Here is a 9,821-nt window from a genome sequence, read left to right as displayed (position 1 = left end):
ACCCACACACAACCCAACCCCACAACACCCACCCTATCTCAGTAAACCTCTTTTTTTTTTTTTTTTTTTTTTTTTTTTTTTTTTTTTTTTTTTGGCAGTATATGGTGAAGTGAAGTGAATGGCATAGTATTATTGCATTGTACATGGCACGAGATGCTGCACGAAAAATACGGTACCTTAGGTACCAGGTACTCAACTAGATTATAATTTTTCATGTCGTTCAACTTGATTTATTTCTTATCTTGACTGGTTATTCTGGAACGGGAGCTGCTTGTGCTTGTGTTCGCTGTTTCGGCGCCATGTGTCCTCCTCCTCCGCCTCCCCCTTTTTCTGCGATGTGGGTATACTTTTTGACTAGCAGACATATCTCTGTGTGCCCCGAACTCCTCCCCCCTTCCCCCTCCTTAGCAGCAATAGTAGTTAGTTAGTAGTAACTCTTTTAGCGTACCTCATTCATTCTTCTTTTTTTTTCCCTGTCTTTTTCCTTCGCATTAGATTTGACCGGAGACTGATCTGATGATTGATTGATTGTATCCCAACGAGAACGTTATACCTATTTCTCTCTCCCCTTTTTTACGCCCCACCATCCCTCCCTCGTCCCCCTCCCCCTTACAGGATTGCAATATCCGGAATTCTCGTATGCCGTTTCGCCTCATTCCATTCCGTATCCCTCACAGCCGGCGTGGCGTCGTCTTTCCCTGCCTTTGCAGATTCTTCTCTAGGTTTATCGGGCTAGAGCAATCATTTATTTATTTAGGTATGTAGGTAAGTGGGTAGGTAAGTAGGTAGGTGCATAAGTAATACGCGAGCGGCCTAAGTATTACCTTAGGTAGCCAGCCACCGTCTTGAGTGAGCGAGAGAGAGAGCTGGTTCCTAGGTATGTAAAGTTGGAATCCTCCGCTCATCGGGTCCCGCCCCCAGCACCGGGATTTCCCCGTCCACCTGGATTCTGCCCGTCGCCACCCGGGTTAGGTCTGGGCTTAGGTTTGGGTTGGCGCTCGTAAGCGTTAGGACTCGGCCTGCGCCTGCGCTGGGGTCCCCCGCCTCCATTTCTGCGGCTGTGGTCGTGGTCGTGGTCGTGATCATGGTCGTGGTTATGCTTGCGATTGTGCTGTTGGCGTCGCCGCGCTGCTAACGCCCTTTCTCGAGGGTCGTCCGATACACCGCCATCCGAGTCCGAATCCGACGACGAGGAAGAGTCGTCGTCTGACGAGGACTCGTCGGAGGATTCGCCCACTTGGCTTGGCGGGTGATATATGCAGCATACTATTGTTATTCGCCACGCGTTAGAAATCAAGAAATGAAGGGGTTACGGAGGTCGAGGGGTTTGAGGGATATATATATGAATATGAATATTTAGGTACCTTTTGATCGTTTCCGTCCGAGCCCCTCGTTATCTACTACGGACTCGGCCCACTGGACGCGGTGATCGGAGGCCGGATACGCGCCGCGCAGACGCAGGATGGCGGGGGCTGCGGGCTCGGGGGTCTGGGTGCCGGTCTGGGTTCCGGAGCCGGTGGGCGCTTCCGTCTGAACTTGGATTTGAGAGCCCTGCGGGCGATCGCGCTGGCGCTGAGGATTTTGCGCGGACATTGTTTTTTTTTTTTTTTTACGGTTTTCTTATGTATGTGTATGTGTACGTGTACGTATAAAGTAACACTGAGAGTGGAACGGGATGGGGAAAACGGAAGTGATAATAATGAATAAAATAAAGGGGTCGAATTGGTGAAAGATAAGATATGTTAAAGGCAGAGCAAGGAGAACTTCTACGAATCGTTTCCCGGGTATTTACTGCTCTTCCTCTCTCTTTCTCTCTCCCTTACCATCCGAGGATGAGGGAAATACGTCGAATAAGATGGATGATGGTAAACGGTATACTGAATCCGTGTTCCCGCTACGTTACCTGCGGCGTAATGTTGCTGCTGGTGGTACTTGCTGGTACTTGCCAGGCCTTGCTGGTCCCTGCTGGTCCCTGCCGGTGGAGAGGAGTAACGATCGTCTATGTATGCATACGTGTAGGCCTTGGAACGGTCGAGGGTTATCGAAGGATCAACAGTTTTTTTTTTTTTTTTTTTATAGTTTTTTTTACCTTCTTCCTCGGCTTCACCCGTGGTCGATAATATTCTAGGGATTCTAATTCTTCGGCTTTTATGGTGTTTGTATGTTTGTAGGTTTGTTATTCCGTCCGTAGCGTTCTGGATTCCTGGAGGGATATGCGCGTTTTTGTAAGTGAGTTGGTTGGGTTTGCGATTTTCTGGAATGAGCGATTATTAGGTGTAAGAATTAGATACGGATTTCAGAAATCTCCAACACAGAAGTTTCGTATTAATTTGTTTTTTCGCCCCTCCGTCACTTTCTCTCTTTTATTTCTCCCGCTCTTTTTTCTTGTCTCGGAATTTGTTTTAGAAGCATGAGACTGAGAAAAGGGCAAGCTGACGAAAAAAGGGTTAACCACTAACAGCAAAGATTGAATTTGGCGATAATTAGATTATTTAGGGTGTCCCGCCTTAAGCTTTCGTCTAACCTCAGTTTTTATAGTAAATGTTACATTCCAGTCTTGAAGCTCCTAGACAATGGAACTGATCCCAAGTCATGGGGAAGATTGGGGAAAATTGGACGGGGGAGCAAAAAAAATAATCAGGTTGTTATCGTCAAAGTATCGCCCCACCACTGCCCCGCGTCATAGCACCCTTACCTATTACTTATTACACTACCTAACATATACGGTTTATTGGCTTACTCATCAAAGCACTACCTACAACACCCTTAACCCGGCAGTCCGGTTCAGGGTCCAATCCATCTTAATTGTTTTAAAGACCTAAAGATCAAAAGTTCAATTTCACATGAGAAACAGTTGTATTCTCCAAAGCTACCACCTCCTTTCTATTTATTTAATACACGTATGGTACATGATTTACATAGTTTAATTCTATATAACTAACACATATTTACTTATTTATATACTTCGTATTTTACAGTCGTAATAGTTAAGAGTGAGCTTCGATCGTGTTAAAATGAAGCACCACCACCACCACCACCAGCGGCAGCAGCAGCAGCTTCTCTCTCCCGCTTCCGCTTCTTCTCAAGTTTCTTCATACCCTTCATACTCCTCCGAGGCCTCTTCCTCTTCTGTGCCTTGGTAACCTTTGGCTTATTTAATATCCACCCGTTCATAGGTCGACGATAAGAGATAAACTTGCCCTCGGGACTGTACACGTCCACGATAGGCCAGTTTAATTCCACATCCTCGCCTTGCTCTTCAACAGAGGGAGGAGGAGGGGGGGGAGGGCGTCGCTTCTTTTTAGGATCCTCAACGAGAGCCTCTAGCCTTTCCAATGCAGAAAGCTCCCTTTTCTCTTCCTTTTTCTCTTCTTTCTTCTCTTTTTCCTCTTCCTTCTTTTCCTGGATTTCCTCAATAGGCGTCGTGTCCCATTCTTTCAGGGGATCGCTGGTTTTTTTCTTGAAGAGATCCTTCGTGCGCACTTGGGCGGTAACCTCAACCCATCCGACACCCTCAATTAGGATGTCGGTAGACAACACTCTATATGGTAGCCTGTCTATACTTAGATTGATGGCATCTCTCCTCATTAAAGGCCCAGTTCGTTGCTTCGTCACGTCCCACTTGAGCTCGAATGAACCCGCGAGCTTCGTCTTCTCGCCCGTCCCTGGTACTGCTATATTTTCAACTTTGAGTTCGCTTGTCTGGCTCTGGATCTCAATCGCCTTCTCCGTTCTTGTGACGTGTGCTTCGATCGGCGTGAATGCATACGTTAACACAACTGGCGCTGGATCTCTCGGCGTAATACGGATAAAACCACCAATCAATAAGGATCGACCTGGCGTGAGCGTCATTTGTTCTGGTACGATCCGAGAGCGCATAACCAAAGATAAGCGATGCTCATCCCTGACATACTTCTCAAGGCCAGTGCGTTCTAAACCAGGAAGGTCGATCAGCTCTCCTCGGCCGTTGCCGAATGGAATTCGGATCGGCGACGCTGTCGTCCCAGGCAGGTCTGAAACTAGCGGCATTTCTGGGTAGTTTGTCTCCTTGATCGCGGGTGGTAGAAGGGAATATTCGTCAAAGTCTTCTTCGTCCAAATCCTCTATCACCTGAGCTTCCAAGTCTTCCTCTTCTACTTTTGGCCGGGTCTCGGCCTTCCGCTTTGGCGTTTTCGTTTGCATGTTAACTGTAATTTGATGTCCTGATGGAGCAGAGTCCATTCTACCCTTGGGAAAGACAGCCTCAAACAGTTGACTCTTGCCAACGTTTGCCTTGCCGACCATCCAACCAGCACCTCCCCGGTGCCATATCTCTTCTTTCAGATCATTGGTCCACCAACTCCGTTTTGCACTGAGGGCGATTAGATTACCTAGACGCACATTACGTCCCGTGCGCCCAAGAGCCTCCCGAAGCACCTCCTGCAAGTACGGAAACAGCCTGTCTACCTGATCTTTGGTCGGCGCGAGTAGATCGCATCTGGTTATCACGAAACTCAGCTCCATCTTCTGGTCACCGTAGAACCTTCCTGCCCTGGAACGTCGGTTCTTGGTTCTCAGAGGCATGGTCTCGAGGAATTGTGAAAGTTGGGGTAGTAGTGACATAGGAAAGTCGGCGGCATCGAGCACATGATAGACGTGATTGTATTTGTACGGAGATTCAAGGATGGTATCCCTGATAGATTCTATTGAAGGGTGATATATCGACTCCCCATTATGGTTATGCAATAACCCATGGCATCGATCGCATAGGGGGACCTTTGGAGGTGGTCGCTGGTATGCCTCCGGAGGAACTAAACTTAGCGCAAGCGCCTCTACATCAACACCTTTCCTCTTCAGCTCCTCGTGATCAAGATTCTTGAGCACTTCTTCGTATACTTGGTCCTCGCGTCGAGCACGGTTCACAAGCTGGGGGTTAAGGTAGTTTTGAACGGCCTTGCGACTCAGATCAAAGTATCCAGGTTGGTCTGGAAATGTAGTTTGCGAAAAGGCGCCACAGCCTCGACATTGGCTTGGTAGTTTTTGAACGGGACGAATCTTCTGAGGGCCGTCTTCTGAAAGTGGTGCGCCCTCTGCAGGCGCATCAGCTTGCATGTGCAAGCAACGATGTTGTACCCTCCATCGTGAAGGCCGCACTCGAGAAGCCGATGCGACTGCGCCAACTCTCTGGGAATAATAGGCGGGGTTGATAGAGGGGCACAAGAATAGAGGCAGTTCAACTCTTCTTGGGTGTTCTGCGATATTAAGTGCAGTATTTAACCATCTTGACGACAAGGCGCGGTGCATCTTATCGTGAAATGGGAAAAGAGAAGAATAGCATGTAAGAAGTACATAAGTTTAAAAAAAAGTTGAACACCAAAATCTTTTAGAAATTTCTTGGTCGCAATAAGCCAGTGACGTTCAAAGCTAAAAAAGAATCCCTGGACCCTTTAATCCCTGTTACCACGAGCGATAAGATTATCGATAAAGCGATGGAATAAAAAAGTGTCAAGTACAAAGTACATGTGTCAGCTGCTACGTCAGTTATTTGGATCCAGCTGTCCTTCTTTCTACATAGTACCTAGGTATACTTTTCTACTTTTTATATGTTGTACAACTCAGCTCGTTCTTACACCTTTCTTTTACATCTTTATCTTTCATCGCGCAATAGCTATCCTGCTTTTATCTGTCAATCTGTTCAATCTGTTCACATCAAACACTCCAAGTATCGCCTCAACAATGACAGAAGGTCCTCAAGTTACAGAAGATCCAGCGGCACAGCGAGCTGCAGAGCAAGCACGCCTACGTAAAGAACGCCGCGAGGCTAAGATCAAAGCTGGAGGTGCAGCACGATTAAATAAGATCACAGGACTGGGGGGAGGTATACAACGAGGTAAGTTCTCTCTATTTCTTCTGATTTGATAATCAATGGTCTAATCAGCGTATATATATATATATATATATAGACCCAGTACCTCAACCATCGTCAGAAACAAGTACGCCACAAAGAACATCAACCACATCAACCCCAACCACGAAACCTACCCAGGCATCGGAACAACATGGAGACCCAGATGAAGTCGACATATCACAGCACTACTACGAGCCGAGCACCACCGCTCGCTTACCACCCGGCGCCACGCCACCCAACGATATCTCCGAAGCCCAGCTGCGGCAGCTGATCCTCGGCCTCGATCGCCAGTCCTCCGCCGGTAATGCCACCAACACCACCCCACCGCAGCCCGGCCGGAACCCGCTTACCAACGGGCCGTTGCCACCGGTCCCCGGCGCGGAGGGCATGGAGGATGACCCGATGATGAAGATGCTCTCGCAGCTCATGTCCGGCGGCATGCCTGGCGGCGCAGGCGCAGGCGCAGGCGACAACCCCTTCGCCGGGACACCTATGGAGGGCCTCCTCGGCGGCCTAGGCGGCATGAACACCAACGGCAACGGTACCGCAGGGCCGAGTCCCATGCAACAAGCGCAACAAGTCGCCGCCGACAAGAGCGCCAACCTCTGGCGCATCCTGCACGCGATATTCGCGCTCGGCCTAGGCCTGTACGTAGCGCTGTCGACGACCTTCTCGGGCACGCTCACGGAGCGGGAGCACTCGGCCATCGCCAGCCGCCGGGGCAAAACCTCGGAAAGCACGGAGCAGGACAGCGTGGAGCGCGCGCGGGCGTATTTCTTCGTCGTGTTCGCGTCGGTCGAGGCGCTGCTGCTGACGACGCGGTACTTCCTGGACAAGGGGAAGGGGCACGGGGCCGCGAAAGGCTGGATGTGGACCGCGAGCGGGTTCTTGCCGGGGCGCGCGAGGACGTACGTCCAGCACGCGCTGCGGTACGGACAGATGCTGAGTACGGTGCGGGGCGATGCGCTGGTTTGCGTGTTTGTGCTGGGAGTGTGTGCGTGGTTGAGGTCGTGAGAATACCTACCTACTTATCTATATCTTAGGTACCTACCTAGGTTAGGTAGGTATGGAGGGAGTCTAAAGCAGGTTGTTTTGCTGTTAATAGAGGGCGTGGATGAATTATACGATAGGTTAGGTACTGTAGTTGGTTGATAGAACTGCGCGTATTTGCGCGGCGGGAAGTAATATAATATGATGCATGCATGATATGTGTGGTTCAAAGGACATCGAAGTGATATTGAATGGTTTGTTATAGCACCTACTAACCTTACGTACGTACCTACCTAAGGTATTCTGTTTGTTATCTGCGTCGAGGCTACGGCTTTTGAGCTTACTTGAGGTAGATATTGCATCAAGTACACATCAGGTAGGTAGCTACATATTATATGGTCACATCTATGACACCCACTAGAAGGACAGCCAAGTACAATTCGAGTTCCAAATCGGCATATCAAGAACGAAGGTTATATATACATACCTTATATATTCCAACCAAGCAATCACGACCTTTCTATAAACCCAGTAGTAGATGCTAAAGTATTTTCCGCGCTCGCAGTTCACCGCTTTTGCTCTCTTTCTTTCTCATTTATAACCGTACCCGTACCAGTGTCCAATATAGACAGACGCCCTACATCTCAGGGACCTAATTTAATTTGCACAAATTAAGAGTGAGTGATCAACTAATTCAAGGGGATGGTCGACATAGTCAGGCTTTATAGACTTCAAAGTCCTTCATTAATCATTAGTTATTATATATAAACAATGACAAGCCCAGCTCGATTGCTTTCTCATCTCCTCTCATCTCCTCTCCTCTCTCCTCTCATCTCCTCTCCTCTTCTCTCTTCCGACGATCACTCCTCCCAGCGAATCTCCTATCCAGACATGATTAACTAAACACAATTATGGTATTTACATTACCTCGGAATGCACCATTCAACACTCCCTTTTCAAACCCCTATTTGTATATCCCGCTTGATGCCCTTCCCACCCTTGTCTAAATGCAACATCTCTTTAAAAACGCACCGCTTCTTCGGCCGGATTATAGTAGAACATCAGGGGTAGATCAGTAAAACACAAAGGGGGGGTGTATTCCAAAGGTCAGACATATAAATAAATGTCTGACTTGGACGGAAGAAGAAAAGCAGCCAAGTGCCTGGGTATATCTACGGTTCCAAAACAGCTCCCAGAAGCCTACCGAACATACCGCGGACCCTTCCCCGATTCTCTTTAACGCAAGTAAACACCACCGCCGTGCTAAAGGCGAACACGAACGTCTCCCTCCATTGCTTGTCGAGGGAGTATCGTCTAGGCAGAAGCGTCGCCATAGCCCTGGGCGCGACGAAGAGCGCCAGCTCTTTCCTGCGCGCCGCCTTCTCCACAAGGACGCTCCATCCGCATAGGAAACAGCCGACGCCGATGCACAGGCCCTGGTCGATAGTCTGTCTGGATCTCGTGTCCTTCCCGACGACGTGCGGGCCGAGCCTCGTCCGCGCCAGACACACGCCGTAGTAGAAAAGGGCGATGAACGTGGCTAGGAACGACGAGGAGCGTGCTGCGGACAGGAACGCCATTTTAACTCCCTTGAGGTTTTTCTTCCTGGCTAGCAGGTTCAGGGGTAGATACGTAGTCATGGCCCACTTGAAAGATCGGAAGAATCGCGACAGAGCGTTGTATTCGCAGGACACCCCGTAACGCATGTGCACCAGGTGGCACGGAAATGGGATGGATTGGACGGGATCGCCCCACGCCAGTGGCCATCTGTAGTCCTCACACATCGATTGGAGCAGCGGCGCTTGACCCGTCTCCTCGCCGTATCGGAGCTCCCCGTTGCGGCAACGCTTGAGTGCTTCAATAAGGCGTAAGTCTATCGCCGCGGCCGAGCTAATCCATTTTGTATATGCCTTGGGTAGCTGCGAAGGATAGTAAAACCATGCCCACATGATAAGGGCGGAAGACGTGGCGAAGATAGTAGGGTCAGCCAACTTAGATACCAAGGACTCGGCCTAAAAAAACAGTTAGCCGTGAAAGCCTTTGTCTACTTGACAGCAGATTCATTTCATACCCAGGTCCATTTGCCGGTGGTGACCCTACGCTGTCCTCTCCGGGTCCATACCTCACTGACAATCACATCAAGAGCTCTGGTTACGGCGAACAAGGTCAGGTCTAAAGTTCGTCCAGCATAATGCACCGTTTCCTGCTTGGCGCATTGCGGGTCGTCTGAATCGACAGTGACCGTCTTTGAGAAACCATCGCTCTTCTTTGACTGCAGTAGCCTGAGACTGAGCCAGGCTGCAATGAAAGTCGACAACCAACTCGCAAGCCTGTCGGAATAAAAGTTAGTCGAGCATCTCAAGCGATGATAGGTTGGGATATCGCCAAGATAGCATACTAATGCCAAGCTTTCCCAAGGAAACATTCAAAGTTGTTATGGAATTTCGGACTTGCCTTTTCTGGGTCACGATTGAAAGTTGGCCATTCCGGAGACAACTTAAGAGCCTACTCAGCAAAACCTTCAATAGATAGGTATGTTAGCTTTACGCTCTCGGGGTAGCACCGACTATACGTTTCGAATCGAGCATCGAGCATATATAGGGTAATCATGGGAGATCTTGCCTCTAGTAGCGTAGTTCCGCCTACGAGTGCTGCACAGAAAGTTGGAAATCTTTGAAGTTCTAGCCCCCCACGAACGATACGTTGCAGGGATGAAATGAAGGAGTCGTGGGGCTGCGTGACAATGACAGCACCCTTGTCCCTCCGGCTTCTAGTTACATGCTTGAGAATCAACGTGAGGAGCCTTGGTGTAACGGTAGAAGCGTAGCCTAAGACATAGGCCCGAATAAGAGGTCTTATGATGGGTGGTATAGATTCATCCAACCTCTTTCGGCTTCTCGGTGGAAGCAAAGGCGATGTCATCGCTATAACGTTCACAGCTAAC

General features: G+C 49.2%; 5 protein-coding genes across 5 annotated transcripts; 2 read left to right on the top strand and 3 right to left on the bottom strand.

Annotated features, from left to right (window-relative positions):
• Positions 1-778: 778 nt before the first annotated feature.
• On the bottom strand, positions 779-1,724 carry F4812DRAFT_199245 (phosphatase inhibitor-domain-containing protein). Its single transcript, XM_047930212.1, has 2 exons — positions 1,365-1,724; positions 779-1,266 (listed from the first exon to the last, which is right to left on the bottom strand). The coding sequence occupies exons 1-2, from the start codon at positions 1,591-1,593 to the stop codon at positions 902-904; spliced, it is 594 nt and encodes a 197-aa protein (XP_047794236.1). The 5' UTR covers positions 1,594-1,724; the 3' UTR covers positions 779-901.
• On the top strand, positions 1,596-2,634 carry F4812DRAFT_416020 (uncharacterized protein). The gene is made up of 2 exons (XM_047933026.1): positions 1,596-2,254; positions 2,460-2,634. The coding sequence occupies exon 1, from the start codon at positions 1,740-1,742 to the stop codon at positions 2,118-2,120; it is 381 nt and encodes a 126-aa protein (XP_047794235.1). The 5' UTR covers positions 1,596-1,739; the 3' UTR covers positions 2,121-2,254; positions 2,460-2,634.
• Positions 2,635-2,856: 222 nt separating this feature from the next.
• Positions 2,857-5,373, bottom strand: F4812DRAFT_416018 (uncharacterized protein). Its single transcript, XM_047933025.1, has one exon. It carries the CDS (start codon positions 5,281-5,283, stop codon positions 3,010-3,012), a length of 2,274 nt encoding a protein of 757 aa, XP_047794234.1. The 5' UTR covers positions 5,284-5,373; the 3' UTR covers positions 2,857-3,009.
• Positions 5,374-5,546: 173 nt separating this feature from the next.
• F4812DRAFT_416017 (uncharacterized protein) lies at positions 5,547-7,093 on the top strand. The gene is made up of 2 exons (XM_047933024.1): positions 5,547-5,869; positions 5,943-7,093. The coding sequence occupies exons 1-2, from the start codon at positions 5,716-5,718 to the stop codon at positions 6,899-6,901; spliced, it is 1,113 nt and encodes a 370-aa protein (XP_047794233.1). The 5' UTR covers positions 5,547-5,715; the 3' UTR covers positions 6,902-7,093.
• A 498-nt stretch (positions 7,094-7,591) lies between these two features.
• On the bottom strand, positions 7,592-9,799 carry F4812DRAFT_467804 (uncharacterized protein; the record flags this gene model as incomplete). Its single annotated transcript, XM_047938704.1, has 3 exons — positions 7,592-8,889; positions 8,949-9,207; positions 9,387-9,799. The coding sequence occupies 3 exons, from the start codon at positions 9,797-9,799 to the stop codon at positions 8,050-8,052; spliced, it is 1,512 nt and encodes a 503-aa protein (XP_047794232.1). The 3' UTR covers positions 7,592-8,049.
• Between the last annotated feature and the right edge of the window lie 22 nt (positions 9,800-9,821).

This window comes from Daldinia caldariorum (genome assembly GCF_022478825.1).
Source record: "Daldinia caldariorum strain CBS 122874 unplaced genomic scaffold F4812scaffold_2, whole genome shotgun sequence".
NCBI lineage: Eukaryota > Fungi > Ascomycota > Sordariomycetes > Xylariales > Hypoxylaceae > Daldinia > Daldinia caldariorum.
The sequence above is the reverse complement of the archived record's forward strand: the minus strand, read 5'-3'. Positions and strand labels throughout refer to the sequence as shown.

Bases quoted from the DNA above. Each gene is read 5' to 3' on its own strand.
- F4812DRAFT_199245 (XM_047930212.1), bottom strand. From the start codon at position 1,593: ATGTCCGCGCAAAATCCTCAGCGCCAGCGCGATCGCCCGCAGGGCTCT. The intron at 1,267-1,364 runs GTACCTAAATAT...GAATAACAATAG, and splicing joins CGGACGGAAACGATCAAAAG to TATGCTGCATATATCACCCG.
- F4812DRAFT_416020 (XM_047933026.1), top strand. From the start codon at position 1,740: ATGTTAAAGGCAGAGCAAGGAGAACTTCTACGAATCGTTTCCCGGGTA.
- F4812DRAFT_416018 (XM_047933025.1), bottom strand. From the start codon at position 5,283: ATGCACCGCGCCTTGTCGTCAAGATGGTTAAATACTGCACTTAATATC.
- F4812DRAFT_416017 (XM_047933024.1), top strand. From the start codon at position 5,716: ATGACAGAAGGTCCTCAAGTTACAGAAGATCCAGCGGCACAGCGAGCT. The intron at 5,870-5,942 runs GTAAGTTCTCTC...ATATATATATAG, and splicing joins GGGGGGAGGTATACAACGAG to ACCCAGTACCTCAACCATCG.